The 15895-nt window shown below is 38.7% G+C and overlaps 1 protein-coding gene across 4 annotated transcripts; it reads left to right on the top strand.

Annotated features, from left to right (window-relative positions):
• The first annotated feature begins 1601 nt into the window (after positions 1-1601).
• Positions 1602-11682, top strand: LOC124135824. 4 transcript variants are annotated; one of them, XM_048397494.1, is made up of 16 exons: positions 1602-1754; positions 3350-3486; positions 4115-4167; positions 4521-4568; positions 4762-4878; positions 5321-5510; positions 5766-5892; positions 6417-6596; positions 6907-6975; positions 7276-7330; positions 7760-7879; positions 8038-8117; positions 8336-8516; positions 9039-9142; positions 9413-9519; positions 9893-11682. In XM_048397494.1, exons 2-16 carry the CDS (start codon positions 3360-3362, stop codon positions 9949-9951), a joined length of 1617 nt encoding a protein of 538 aa, XP_048253451.1. In that variant the 5' UTR covers positions 1602-1754; positions 3350-3359; the 3' UTR covers positions 9952-11682. The 4 variants fall into 4 exon arrangements, with proteins under 4 accessions (XP_048253451.1, XP_046357424.2, XP_048253450.1 ...); XM_046501468.2 differs by having other exon boundaries at positions 5318-5510; XM_048397493.1 differs by lacking the exon at positions 1602-1754 and adding an exon at positions 2365-2430.
• Positions 11683-15895: the final 4213 nt, after the last annotated feature.

Raw genomic sequence — 15895 nt, 5'->3', positions numbered from 1 at the left:
AAGGGTAACGGATGTACAACTGTTACAGTTTCAAACACTTGTCATCGGTACTTTTTTTCAGAAACATTTAATTGACAATAAAAGTTTCATCAGTTCGAATGAGTTGTGATTATGAGGGATAAGAACTCCCTCATCTATTTGTTGTTTTAATGCTGAGCATGACATCAGTCAGCCCATCCTTTAAGCTTCTTACCCAGGGAAAACAGCAAACAACATGCTGTAACACATTAATCTATTAAATTAGCTTGGACCAAATAATTTCTAAAAACAAAAAACACACATTAACAAAACATCGACTGCATGTCGTTCAAGGGACAATTATCTCATTGAAATTAGTTGTGTTACATACAACCGTCGGTGTGCCAACAGTAATGACAATATTGTATAGCGCTTCTCTCTCTCTCTCTCTCTCTCTCTCTCTCTCTCTCTCTCTCTCTCTCTCTCTCTCTCTCTCTCTCTCTCTCTCTCTCTCTCTCTCTCTCTCCAATCCCCTGTATTTATACGCTATACATGAAACTTCATATGGTATTTACTAGGGCTGGGACGAGTCCAAATTTACTACCCGGGTATCCGCTGTAGGTCTTATAAGGTAGGTACAAACTGTCCGATTGAGAAGAGTTTGACTGTAGTCCTGGCAAAATGTGTTTAGATACGCGTATAAAACGATCTGGTGTATACACTGAAGTTGACTGAAGTTTATTTTTATTCAAACATATAAAAGTCAGAAGGAATGGGCGTAGTTGTCAGAAAGAACTGCGAACATTAGTGACTTATAGTGTAACCATAGAGTTCTAGATAATTTTTGTCTTTAAACAATATATCACGTGACTGACCACGGATCCGGGTAGTCCTGTGGGTACCCGAGTACTACTCATTACCGACCCTTCCCGAGTACCCGAGTTACCCGTGCCAGCCCTAGTATTTACACATGCATGTGATCACTTAGTCCTGCACCATGACCGTGGAATATATTTATTTTATGAAAAAGACATAATCTAGAAATGCATACAAAAGCAAGTCTAGCCAGCTCAAGCTAGCTCTATTCAGCATAGGGAATTTTATTTTTATTTTTAGAGTCAAGAAGGATATTGTGTAATATAAGATTTCAGAGACTAAATGTTAGTCTAGTGATCACTATTCATCCAAGGCTACATGAGTCCAACTGGAAATACGTGACCGTGTCAATGGGTTTCATCAATATCCAGTTAGACATGGTGGCTAATACAAGCAAACCCGGCCTGTGTACGAATACGGTCATTGATAAAGCCCACACTTGTGAGACAACCGAAAAGTCATGTTAAAACACGTAAAGGTGTTTCCCAGGCTAAAAATACATGTCCCAAATAGCGACGTCATTATGTATAAATAGAAGCGGATGTGACGTCAGACCCGGCGGTGATGGCTGTTATGTCGTGGTGGCCGATAAAAATATTTTCATACTAAATATCTGTTTCATATCCTGAAGAATGTATTTTTACAACCAGCGTATAAACATCTGTTAAAGTAATTCTGCACTCAAAATATCCTGAAGCATTAACAGTTTTTAGGTTTCGCTTCACCAGATAATCGATGTGTACATCATGACGCACCAGCCGAATGGGCGTTTCCTGCAGTGGACTTCTGCGAACATGTATCGACACGATAACAGGGCTATGATTCGCTGTATATATAGCCCTGGAAGCGAGTCTCAGTTAGACAAACGCTACACTTCGAACAGGGAACTAGCTAGCCAAAGCAAACTCAGCAACCACAAAGTAAGAATTTATGGCTGACTCGATTCATGGTTAGATTAAGAACGTGCATATAAGCCTGGCATACATTTTGTCATAATCCGTCCTTGTCAGTGTGATGTTACACTGAAAATTACCCGAGGCGTTCACGGCGAATTGATTAATAAATTAACCTACTTCCAAATGTACGACTATCTACCTGGATACCATACATCGGGATTATGATTTACAGATATATTTGACGCACTGTTATCGTTATTTCTAGCCACACATAAGTATGTACAGATAAACTTTACCGCTTAAGTTGGGCGATAGGTTTTTCTCGACATAAATACTTGCACGTTGAACTGAATAACCTTGGTCTATGAATCTCTCGGTGTCATATTTAGTGACATTATATTAAAGATGGATTGATAATCATCGGTGTATCATGGATACATAGAACATTGATCTATAGCATACATTTTATATAAACGGGGATCTTACAACTCAACCGTCCGTATCCTAAGCGTTGTAACTTGACATGAAGGTAGGCCAAAGCACGCATACCGAAGTACCCGGTAAACTTATCTGTTGACCTAGAATGCATATATAGTGGATCAGTGGTATGAAAAACACATTAGTCATGTGACATTGTGTCATGAACGATATCAGAAAGTGTACCGCGGTCCAAGGCGACAAGTCATCTGTGTATGTGTGTGTAAGTGTATATATCTATATAGCTATATCTGGCTTTGTTTAGGGAGTTAGGATTGTGTAAAAGTAGGACTCGAGTCGGGAACATTGGCAGTCGAGGCGAGTCATTAAAACACCGCTTTATTTGTCTGCTAACTTATCGTGTATGGTATATATCCATCTAGACGTTAATACACAGATACAATATCGTAATTTCGCATGTCAAGATCCATAATGGAATGTACATTGTACATCAGACATGATTGTCAGATGATTGTTTGTTGGTTGTTTTGTTGTTTAACGCCGCACTCAGCAATATTCCAGCTATATGACGGAAGTCTGTAAATAATCGAGTCTGGACCAGACAATCCGGTGATTGATATCATGAACATCGATCCACGCAATTGGGATCGATGACATGCATCAACCAAGTCAGCGAGCCTGGCCCCCGATTCCGTTAGTCGCCTCTTATGACAAGCATAGTCGCCTTTTACGGCAAGCACGGGTTGCTGAAGACCTATTCTACTCCGGATCTTCACGGGCCCATGATTGTCAGAGATGATTGTCTCCCTTTAAGAACGCATTGTGGAACCAGGCTCTACAGGACATGGTCCCGTTCCACAAAACGACCTTAGCACTACGCCTGTCTTAAGTGTGTTAAAGTGAAGTAGAAACGATCGTGTTAGTGCTACTTAAAATCGCTTTGTGAAACGGGTCCTAGGTCTTGTTAGACCGTCTTGGTTAAATTCTGTCGTGTCTGTGTTATGTAGTATGACATAAGATCCACTTAGCGCTAAGATCGTTTTGTGGAATGGCGCCCTGCCCAGCCTGAGCCCCGTTCCACAAAGCCATCTTAGCGGTAAGGTGATGGTAACTACCATACTTTAACGCCGGCTTAGGTCTAATTGTGTTCAGCGGTGAATAATACGTGTTATTTTGAACAGATCCCGCATTATGCCTCCTTCAAAACAGAAGTGCAAGTATTGGGAAAAATGTTTCCGCAACTCCGAGATGCACCGAAAACAGTTCTTGCATCCGTCGGATGATGAAGAGGCGAAAGAGGAGAAGGGGGAGAAGGAAGGTGGGTTAAATGGGAACCTACAGCTGTTCGTTCACCATCTTCCCGAGGCAAGGGAATTAAATTGAAACTGGACTTTTACAGTCAGTTAACTCCCTTGCATCGGAAAGACGTTCGTTGACCAGTGCAGATATAGACGTCAATACTGATTGGATACGGCAGTGTGTAACTGAAATGTTATCTTTACCAAAATGATTTTAAGTGAAAATGTGGACTGCACGTGCACTGTGCTTTTATAGTACATATACGGGGTGATGGGAAATCTAAAACACGAAACGACACGTGAACGACACAAGTGAAAGGCTTGTTTGTCGTTAATTAGGTTTTTAATCCAAATTTTGTAATTGATCCAAACCTTGGCTCCCTTAAGGGTTTAGTGTTTGTATGACTAATCACCATTCCATTATTAATTCATTTTCAACCATTTAAAATGCATCAAAATATGCATAACTTTGCAGGTGGAAATCTGTAAAAATTGCAATGTAAATATATACATTTTAAATTTTGTAATGGGTTTGCACAAATATAGTGACATCTTTTGAAAATGACTCTTATAGGAAACCTTATATCTGTGCGCATGCCACACATGGCGTCTTGGGCAGTGTTTTATTAACTGTGTTGTGTTTTTTAGACACTGGAAAAAAAGAGGATGTCACAAAGAAAGCAGGAGCACCAAAGGAAAAGGTAGGCAGCGGATACAGAACATGATCCTTCAGCATGCTTCAGGGGCTGTCGGGTAGCCTAGTGGTTAAAGCGTTCGCTCGTCACGCCGAAGACCCGGGTTCGATTCCCGACATGGGTACAATGTGTGAAGCCCATTTCTGGTGTCCCCCGCCGTGATGTTGCTGGAATATTGCTAAAGGCGGCGTAAAACCATACTCACTCACTCAGCATGCTTCTTGGTTGTATCTAATTAGTATTTTCAACTTTTGAAGGATGACTCCTTGCTTTGTTTATTGCTGAGAATTTGACGTACAGAAGAAATTGGAATAGACTATCACAGCTGTTGTCTAAAACATTTAATATTTTCATGATAGATTGGCGGTGCCTCTGCAGAACCAAAAACCCCGAAGAAGTTGGTAAAGGTGAGTTATCTCCCTTTATATTTCCCAGCTGTGGTATAATTGCCAATCGTGATTTCAGATGTCTAATGAATAAATTGATGTGCTAATCGTGATTATGAATACGTATAATTGTATTTAATTATCTCTCTCAAATGTGAGAAAGAATCTTGCAAGATGTAAGAGCCATGCTTAGTATATACTGTGTGTACGTCAGATGGGCGGTGCCCCCAAAGCAGAGGAGGACGATATGGACACGACGCCAGCGAAAGAAGTGAAAACATTGAAGAAGAAAACACATGCCATGAGTCAGAGTGATGGAGAAGATGAGGAGGTTAGTCGTCATGATAATGTGATGATGGTGATGATTAGGTTGCTGATCTATGGTAATACTGGGATAATATACACCTAAACATAATTATTGTCACCCCGGCCTAGATACAGGGGTGACAATAATTATAAACATGGGTATAGTAACACAAGTTATGTAATCATCACCACCATCATCATCATCATCATCATCATCATCATCATCGTCATCGTCATCATCATAATGATAATAATAATAATAATAACAACAACATCAATTATAATATAAAATTTTGAGAAATAATATAAAAAAATAATGATGATAAAAATGTGATCATGATGATGAGGAGACTCAATTAAAAAATTAACTTAAATTGCATTAACCAAACATGCCTAAATGAATGATTTCTTTCAAAAATAGATTAATTTAATATAAACATTTGCAATACATATTTATCTGCTAGCAGGATGAGCCAGTTGCTGCATCTCCATCCAAGAAAACCAAGACAGAGTCGGAGGACAAGGAGGATGAGGGGGCGGGGCCGAGTGTGGTGAGGAAGGTCCGACTGAGATGCAAGTACTGGGACGAGTGTTACCAGACAGGCAATGCTCATATCAAGCAGTACATACACCCTGGAGACTACGACGCTCCTGATGGTATGCGAAATATTTTGCAAAATACATTATTACATTATTAATACTAATGATTTTAAGCTGACCACTTCATATTCAACATATTTGTACAAATGGAACACAACATGTATGATTGAAATTTGATTAAAAACAAATTATGTTTTATTATTAATTCATCTTAAAAATATTTAACATGTTTAACTACCGGTATGCTTTTTGCATCAATTTTTGACAAAGACTAAACGTGTGTGAGTTTTAAGTTTCTCTGAATTATTACAGATGAAGAGCTCGAAAAGAGGCAGACAAGAACAAAGATGAAGGCCCCGATCAATGAGATGAAGGATGGAGAGACTATTGATGTTGATACATTCAGGATCAATAGGACAGGCGACACCTATACCTGCACGTGAGTACCAGCATCACTCGTAGCCTCATACCTCGTCAAGACAGATCCCACCTTATTTATAAAAAAAGTCATGTTAATTGTTGTACTAATTCAGTATGTAGCATATTCATTACTACTTATGTTAAAAATGAAACTAATTTTAATGTAACTGACAATTAAGGTTTGTTATTGAAGTAATAACAAGTCTATCCTGGGGGTCCTTTAAGGTCAAGATGAACCTTACAACACAATATGTATGATGGAAATTTGATTAAAATCAAATTATATTTTTATTATTAATTTATCATAAAAATATTTAAGGGTTCATCTCACTAATATCCCACCCAACCGCTACCTACACTAAACCATTCCCCATGCAAATTACAGATACAACTATCAACTAATTTTCTGTCCAAAAATATGTAAAATTACATAATGTAGACTCAAACATCCCTACCCCTATTCAAAATCCCCATCTGCATCTATGTACTGTCAGGCTGTTTGATGCAGACTGGACACTAAACGCTGGTGCCATGTGTTCACAGTTGTCCCATGTGGAAGAAGCAGAAGGATACCCCGGATGCCAGGACGTGTAAGCATCTCATGGAGTACCTCGGAGAAGAATTCGAGAACAAAAGGACTGACAAACCAGCCAAAAAGAAGAAGGCTCACATCCCTGGTCACATCAGTGTCAGCGTCCTCCTGGCCCAGAAGTATGACCCAGAGTGAGTAACTGCACACAACTACTACGATGATGATGATGATGATGATGATGATGATGATGATGATGATTATGGTGATAATATTTATAAATTTGTAAATAATGGTCATGATGATTAGGTTAAGATGATTCTGAGTTGGATCAGTTTTCTGAACATTTTCTCCTTTTCTCACGATGATGATGATGATGATGATGATGATGATGATGACGACGATGATATTATTTTTAGATTTGTAAATAATGGTCATGATGATTATGATAAAGATGATTCCAAGTTAGATCAGTTTTCTAAACAGTTTGCCTTTTTCCCCCAGGGCAGTGAACCCAGTTGGATGGTGGATCAGTGAAAAGCTGGATGGAGTTCGAGCATTTTGGAATGGAAGGTACTTGATGACTGACCTGTACTCTAATAACCAGATTACCAGATAATCAGATTACCAAGTAATTAAGAACCAACCATTTAATAATTGTAGAAGGGGATGGTGGATTTTTATAGTTTGGTTCCAGAAAATACAGCAGAAAAATAAATTTGCCTTAGATTTTTTAGACAAAAATAAACTTGGAAAAGATTTCTTTGGTAATATAAAAAAGGGTTTGGCTCCCTCGAAATAGTAAAGGGTCAGCCCCTGTCCTTTCAGCAATTAAACTCCTAGATTATTATGCCATTGTCTGTATATTTTCAGATGTTTCTACTCCAGACTGGGCAATGCTTTCATTGCACCGGAGTGGTTCACAAAGGTATGGTATTTTAGTTCAGTTGTTTCAGTTCTAATTACTTTCTAAACTATTATTGTAACTGATGAAATATATGTTATCATTATATTATTTGATTACTTGATTAACGGGTTCACAAACCCCAAATTGGCCAATGTGGATTTTTTTCCCATTCTTCCCATTGAGTTTCTTCATTCAGTAATAAAATCTACTTCAACATGTTCAAAGTAGGTAAATATAGAAAGTGAAGAAAGCCTTGGGCATTTTTTATTTTGACCAACAACCCTGTTTTTTTTAAATAATATCTGTAAATCATGGTAAATCAAAGGATTTGAAAAAGTCATTGTTTTCACAAAATTAATATACATGATATATGTAATAAACAAGTAGCTATATATCAAATTTATGGTGCATTTGTTCTTTATAAGCTTAGTGTTGTCTGGGGTGTTTCAGGATCTGCCGACAGACATGCACTTGGATGGTGAACTGTTTGGTGGGCGTGGCAAGTTTCAGTCGACTGTCAGCATCGTTAAGACACCTGAGGACGAAAGGTGGAAGAAGATCTCATATCATGTGAGTATCCACTAGTCTACCAGACAATCTAACATTATGTCTAAGTTGAGATCGAGATATCGGCTTTTCTACAAAATGTGTAATTTCATATATAATTTTAATATGAAACAAACCAATTTTTACAAGAATGAATATGCCAATCATCATCATATTTCCAGGTATTTGATGTTCCAAACCTAGAAAAACAACCCTTTGAGAAACGCTATGAAGAACTCCAGGGGTACTTCGACAAAGCCAAGTGAGTTTCATTCCTGTAATGGCGAATGATGTACGTCCTAAACATTTACCGTCTTGGTGAGACCCTGAACATGGGTATCATACTCACAGACCAAGGATCAGGATGAATCTTGATTCAAATCAACAACCATCAGATCCTATAATGCTATCAACTGTTATAAACCGTTTCATAAACCAGAAAACTAGTTAATGTTAACTGTAATCCCGGTGTACTTTCAGACCGAAATATGCAATACTGTGTGAGCAGACCAAGTGTACGAGCAAGGAACATGTTGAGGAAGAGCTTGAGAAGGCCCTTGGCCTTGGCGGAGAGGGTGTGATGTTGCGAGAACCCAAGTCGAAGTACGAGAGACGGCGGTCACCGACACTGTTGAAGATGAAGAAGTTCCATGATGCAGAGGTAAACAGCCATCAAGAATACCCTAATCAGCATCCTTCCTTATGTCCCCTCATTCAGGGGCAGATAACCAATGCACACTTGTCAGCTGGATGAAGGTGAAGGTCACTCTATGCCAGTCAGCCCAAATAACTGATGTACTAGAATTGTATTACTAAACAGTTTATTATTCATGAACTTGTGTGATTTATCATGAGCTGTTGTATTGTTTCATGAGCTACTGTATATTTTAATTAGTATTTTACAACATATTCATGAACTAAGTAAGGATAAGAAGTGATGACTTGCTTGATAACAGTGTTAGAACCTACACCAAAACGTCGCTCTTAATTGTAATAAAGAAGTTGTTCATCCATACATTCTTATCCTTACTTAGTACTCCAACTTCTAAATGCTATCAAAGAAGATATTCATGATTTTTTGAATATTTTCCTGAATTGCTGTATGATATTTTCCTGAACTATTATGCAACATATTCAGTAGCTATTGTATGATTTATTCATGAACTATTGGTCTGTTGTTTAGGCTGTAGTCATAGGCCACGAGAAGGGAAAAGGGAGGAATCAGTTTGTGTGTGGGGCACTTCGCTGTCGCATGGAGTGTGGAAAGGAATTCTCTGTAGGCTCTGGGTAAGTTCAACCAAAACAATATCATTTAATAGGCATAACCATCATTTGTCACAATATATCAGTTTATAGACGTTGTCAGAAGTTGTTTGTTGAATTATAAAATATCTTAAAACCACAAAAACATGGATCCGTATTTTAATATCTGAGAAAAAATAATTTTGAAAATACAATATCGCAAATTCATATTATATTCCAAATTGATCCTTGCTTCATGTTTACCAGTATTTTAAAAGAAGTTTAGTATATTTTTTCCCCCCATTGTTGTTAAAGCCTGAGTGATGCACAGCGGCGGAAACCCCCAAAGATTGGCGCCATCATCACCTACCGATTCCAGGAATATACGAACAGCGGCTCACCTCGGTTCCCCACATTTGTTGGTACGTATTACTGACACCAAATTAAACACAAAATACTCATCATAAGATCACGTCATTACAGATTTCAAATTTGCATTGCAATGAGTTAAAAAATCGCAATATAAATTCAATATAGTGATAAATATTTAAGAAATATTGTGATCATAAATATATAAGTGAGTGAATGAGTATGGTTTTACGCCGCTTTCTAGCAATATCCTATCAGCATGACAGCGGTGGACAACAGAAATCTGGTTCACACATTGTACCCATGTCGGTAATCGAACCTTGGTCTTCGGCGTGATGAGCGAACGCATTAACCACCAGGCTACCCGACCTCCCCCATAAATATATAAGAAATATTTGAAATTTCCTATTTTACGTTTTCGTACAGGAATCAGAATTGATGCAGATGGACCTAAAGATGTAATACTTCCCGACAAACCCGAGTGATGACAGACTTGTTAAGGGGAATGTGAAACACTGCCAAACACAAAGACAAGCCTTGACAAGAGTTCATGCATTCATTGATCAGAGATCTTCATACAACATCAAGGCACTGTTACATCAAGTTGCTTCTTTTGAGAAGTGTTGTCAGCACCAAGTGGACCAAGTGGATCATGAATGAATCTTGTTTTATGCTGCAATATTCAAATTTTACACTACCTACATGTCAGGACCAGGAAAACAGTCTCTGCATGAGCAACGGCCAGGCACCATGACACAGAATCATTCAGATCATTCATTGTAACCATATCCTCATTAATCAACCCTTATGACAAGAAAAGTGTTCTGTGAAACCCGAAATCTCCACTTGAAAAATTATTACCTTTTTAACTATGTCTGTTCGTCATAATGTTTAGTTTATTGAATTATATCATAATAAAATGGCTGATCTGGTCTACGAGATATTGATGCAGACACTCTGGTGACTCAATGAGATGAAAACATAGGGAGTAACAATTTTGCTCAAGTGCCAGGGTATCATGGGAAAAAAACTCATAAAAAACATTTTATGTGTGCTTCAGACAATATTCATCCATAAACAAGGCATCATATATATATTTGTCTGGTAAAAATAACAGGCAGACAGTTTTGGGGATTGAGTTTGGGGTGGATGGATATTTTGTTTTAATCTGTCCCAGAAAATACTGAAATATAAATTTGTCCCAAGTTTTTAAAAATGCACTTGTTTAGTGGACATTCTAAAATAATTGGTCCTGCTTCAAATAAATTAACCTCTCCCCCGAAATTCCAAGTCCCTCTCAGAAAACTAAGTGGTCGGTTCCTTTGTTTCTGGGTGGGTGTTCAGTTTGTCTTATCCATTCATGTACTTAGCAATAGTGTTGAGTGACAGGTGTCACAGTCCACATGATGTATATTACAGTGTATGTGTGTGTGTGTTTTTTAGAAGAGAGATATCATTAGCATTGTTATTGTCTTTTCACTTACACCGTTTGCCTTTCATTCATGAATATCATTTTACGATATATTTATCGTTATTGAGTATCTATTTAAATGAATTTTAATATTTATTCAGTACTTTTGATGTGCATATTTTTATCATGTCATCCTGTTAATGTAATGTGTCATATACAAAATTGTTTGTTTAAATTATTTTCTAGATTTATAAAATTTCTATGCAATTTTTGCATAAATTTTGTGATAATTGCAATCTCGTTAAAATCAGATCTAAGTTCTCGCTGAACTAAACAAAGCTAAGATCTGATTTTAATGACATTGGAGATAATTGTATAATACTGTAACAAATAATCCATCCAATGCTGTTGAAAAGTGCCATAAGTACCTATATATTTAGTGTATCAGTACTTGAGATGTCTGGGTCTGGTTTTCACCGTCCAACAGAATGATGTTTGTACCTCCTACACTTCAGCAAACCGTTAAGAAAGTCAGTGTTTGTTTTGTTTTCTTGGTATTGTTAGCATAATAAAATTACAAATGTGATATTGTATTAAGTCTGTTTTTAGGGGTAAATATGTTTGTGATATTGTTAGAGATGCTACTTTGATCGTTATTACCCATTACCATGTTGAACATTTACCACCATATTCCATTGCTATGAAAGAGTGTACAGTGGAGAGCCATCAACTCATTTGCTCCGAATAATTTTTATTTTCATGTTGTTTTTACTTGTATTATTTACAAATAAACAAATTGATCAGGGCTTCTTGTCTGTGATACTTATTCCGTTTCACAGTGAAAACATGGCTGTAGCAGGATCGATCACGAGGGGTACATGGGGTTTTATGCATAGCCGAGTGTTATAAAACGGTTCAACCTAACGAGGGATGCATAAAAACACATGTACCCCTTGTGATCCCGCCACAACAAATATATCTTACCGACATGTTTTAATCTGCTACTGTGAAAGAATTAGAACAAATTCAAAACTGATAGAAAATAGCTGTTTGATTGCGCGGAGGTTAACTTGTGCTATATCATGTGACTTTCATTGACTCGGAAATCGCGTGTGGCTTTTTGTTTCGAAGCGGGTTTAAGGGATTTATTCTTCTGCTTAAAAACCCAAGTACAACCTGTTTTCTATGTGGCGGTGTATAAGGGATTTATTCTCCATCTCAGAAATTTATTCCCCTTGCAGGCAGCATACATCATACTTTATCAAGATCACGAGAACCAATCAGATGTCATCATTCTGACATGGAGGTATGATAAAGAGGTTTATACAACCTTTCAGATTATTCAGTTTAACTGATGAAGGGTGGCACTTCTGGGGTCTACATTCAACTGTCAGGTTCACGAAAGGTCATTGTGAGGTGCTAGAAGGTCAACAGTCACCATTACCATCTCATCCTACCGGGTACCCATTCACTGCTGGGTAAACTGAGGTATATTTTGAACAAAGTCACTTGCCTAAGGACCACATGTGCTTCAGTGTGGGGCAGGACCGAAGCCCTAGAAACTCATCAGACAAGTTGCCAAACACGGTCACCATCCATCTCTCCTCATGACCTGATTGGTAACCTGTGCACTGTACACAGGACCATATATATTTGTCACTGATCTTCAAGATCTCCTTCCGAAATCCACAGGCAGAGATTAGTTCATACAGTAGTGTTATTTCACTCCAGTGAAACACTGAGCTAAGTTTTCAGATAAATACACGGAGTGAGTTGGGTTTAACACCGCTTTTAACAGTATTCGTGTCAGCTTAATGTGGGAGGAAAGCCCGCAGTGATGCAGGTCTCAGACGTTTACCACTTCGGTGAAACCCACGAGCCCGGGTATGGTGCTGACAATTCTAGAAACATAATCAGGGCAAACCAGGATTCGAACCCACAATCATAGGTTTCTGGCGTGTCCAAGGGCCGCAACTCTGCACAGCGAACTGCGGCGCCTAAGACAACTGGGCCACCCGTGCCCCCCCAGATAGATACAGGATCTCATATGCGTAATAATAAATTTATTAATTTAAGGACATACACCCACTTGTATGTTTATACTGAGTGACTTGGGTTCAACCCTGCTTTGAACAGTATTTAACTGTTCTATAATTGCATGTCAGCTACCATCTTCCTGAGGCAAGGGAGTTAACTGACTATAAAAGTCCAGTTTCCACCCTTGCCGAACTAGGCTGGAATTACTGGACTCGATCGTAGCGCCACCAGTGGCTATTACCAGTTATGTCCCTTCTAAGCCTCTCCTATGGACCAATCAGATTCCACCTCTCGTACCATTTGCGTTTGCTTCACACAAAATGGTGGCGCCCAGTCAGGACGATCTGATCGATAATCAAGATCTATATTGTGATAAAACGGGCCTTACATTGCGAAATGCATCAAACCACGTGAGCACATTGATTAAAAACATGAAAAGATTTGGAAAATATCTGCTGACAGTGAGTTGGCGGTGCACGTTTTGCAAATCCTGCAATCGATCAAAATCTGCATGACAGTTTACAAACCGGATTTCAATTTCGGTGCGCGATTTTGATTGGACTATGCATAAACTCGTTAGTCCAGCCAAAATGTAACTCCATAATACCAGCCTAGTTCGGCAAGGGTGGAAACTGGACTTTTATAGTCAGTTAACTCTCTTGCCTCGGGAAGATGGTCAGCTACATGTTGTTTGCAGATATTAGCTGGCATTAACCAGCAAGCACAGCTATGTCCTTTTGTTTGTTTCACTCACGAAGTCACTTCTGAGCCTGTCACACGTTTGGATGCAACCTTGTGAGGGAAACAGATAATGGGTGATAACCATGAATGAAGATCAAGTAGTTTTGGTGAAGGGTCTTTCAGTTTTTTAAATATTGCTTAACCTGAAATGGAAACTGAGACATGAAAACAGACTTGCAACCAGTGATTTAGGTACATGAGTGAGTGAGTGAGTGATTGAGTTTGGTTTTACGCCGCTTTTAGCAATATTCCAGCAATATCACGGCGGGGGACACCAGAAATTAACACATTGTACCCATATCGAGATTCGAACCCGGGTCTTCATTGGGACGAGCGAACGCTTTTAGCCACTGAACTACCCGACCGCCTCTTAGGTACATGAAAAAATAGAACAACACAAGCACAAGTCACAAACATGTAACAGGCAGTTTCCCTTAATTACATCAACATGACATCCTGGCATAAATGATGTCCTCAGTTGAATATATGATGTTCCCTTGGGCATGACATCACCTTGGACATGACATCACCTTAGGCATGACATCACCTTGGGCATGATATCACCTTGAGCATGACATCATCACCTTGGACATGACATCACATTTGACATGACATCACCTTTGACATGACATCACCTTGGGCATGACATCACCTTGGGCATGACATCACCTTGGGCATGACCTCATCTTGACATGACCTCACCTTGACATGGCATCACCTTGGGCATGACATCACCTTGGTCATGACATCACCTTGGGCATGATATCACCTTGGGCATGACCTCACCTTGGACATGATATCACCCTGGGCATGGCAACATATGACGGTGTGTGTGTACATTTCTGCTACAACTGAGACAATCTGCTACAGACAATCAATAGATACTGTATCAATGTACTCAGCACTGGCAGATTACAGGATTAGGTCCAACCTTATGGCTTTACACACCTATAGTATACACAACTGCCTCTACACACATACACAGCTTTATCCTTCACTTATTGAGTATATGATATAATACTGTCTCCAAATATGTTGGACCAGTACAACTTGAAGGATATTATCATTAACATGAAGAGAAGACCACCTGATACATATTTCTGTGATTCAAGATGGCAGCTCAAGATTTTCCTGGGCATCACAGTAATAACAGTCAGCCTAACGAGACAGGAACACCCACAGTGAGGCAGGTCATAGACATTTACTACTTTGGTGAAACCCACGAGTACGGGTATGATCATGCTCACAAACCAAGTATGATAATCAGGCTGAAACTTAGCAATGAGTGAGTGAGTGAGTATGGTTTTACGCCGCTTTAGCAATATTCCAGCAATATCACGGCAGGGGACACCAGAAATGGGCTTCACACATTGTACCCATGTCGGGAATCGAACCCTGGTCTTCGGGCGTGACGAGCGAACGCTTTAACCACTAGGCTACCCGACCGCCCCCGAAACTTAGCAATAAACATGTGACCTGCAGATCCTGGCATGACTTAGGGATGCAACTCTGTCAGTGCCCTAGAACTAAAAGGCCACCAATATCCAAGGGTCAGTAATATACAACAATTTATCAGTAAATAGAAACAGTTTTATTTTGTCCTAATGGTTTACTTCAGTTAGCATGGTTAGCTATTCACAAGCTGATAAAAGCAAAATTAATTGGCACATAAAGAAATATTTGGCAAATATTTATCATTTCATTTACAGATGGATATTTATGACAACATACAAACATGAGAAAAGAACAAAAACATCAACGATATTTCATTCTCCTATTACTGTTGTCTTATTTTCTTTATGCCAGACCAGAGTTATCTCCCTTTACCAAATATTCTTGATGAAAGTGCAAATACCCAAGAGGCAAAAAATGGTTGACTAATAACTTCTTTTGCTATCATAAAAATATAGGCTATTCTTTCAAAATGCTTGTACCAGGGATCAGATTTCTTCATTGTCCTACAAGGGAATTGAAGTCAAAACACAACTAACATTTTAGGGAAATACAATCAACCTGCTTGCAAACAAAAGCTACATCATAATCCCTTCCTAAAGCCATAAAAACTCAAGACCACTAACGAGCAAACAGTATGAGCATCTGATATGGTTGTTAAACATGTTAGATAGTACTTCACTGTATATCATGGTTAGCTTATGTGGGAGGAAAGCCAGGATGATTACATTATTTTTTTTATATTCCAGAGATTTATAATCTTCTTGAAACCAGTGAGCATGAGTATG

This window comes from Haliotis rufescens, unplaced genomic scaffold (assembly GCF_023055435.1).
Source record: "Haliotis rufescens isolate VD_foot unplaced genomic scaffold, xgHalRufe1.0.p SCAF_17, whole genome shotgun sequence".
In the NCBI taxonomy this organism is placed as follows: Eukaryota; Metazoa; Mollusca; class Gastropoda; order Lepetellida; family Haliotidae; genus Haliotis; species Haliotis rufescens.
This window is presented reverse-complemented; position numbering and strand designations above follow the sequence as displayed.

What these genes read in the sequence shown, in the direction of transcription:
- LOC124135824 (XM_048397492.1), top strand. An exon ending in GGCGACACCTATACCTGCAC is followed by an intron (nt 5,893 to 6,416) that starts GTGAGTACCAGC and finishes ATGTGTTCACAG; the next exon opens with TTGTCCCATGTGGAAGAAGC. An exon ending in GGAAGAAGATCTCATATCAT is followed by an intron (nt 7,880 to 8,037) that starts GTGAGTATCCAC and finishes TCATATTTCCAG; the next exon opens with GTATTTGATGTTCCAAACCT.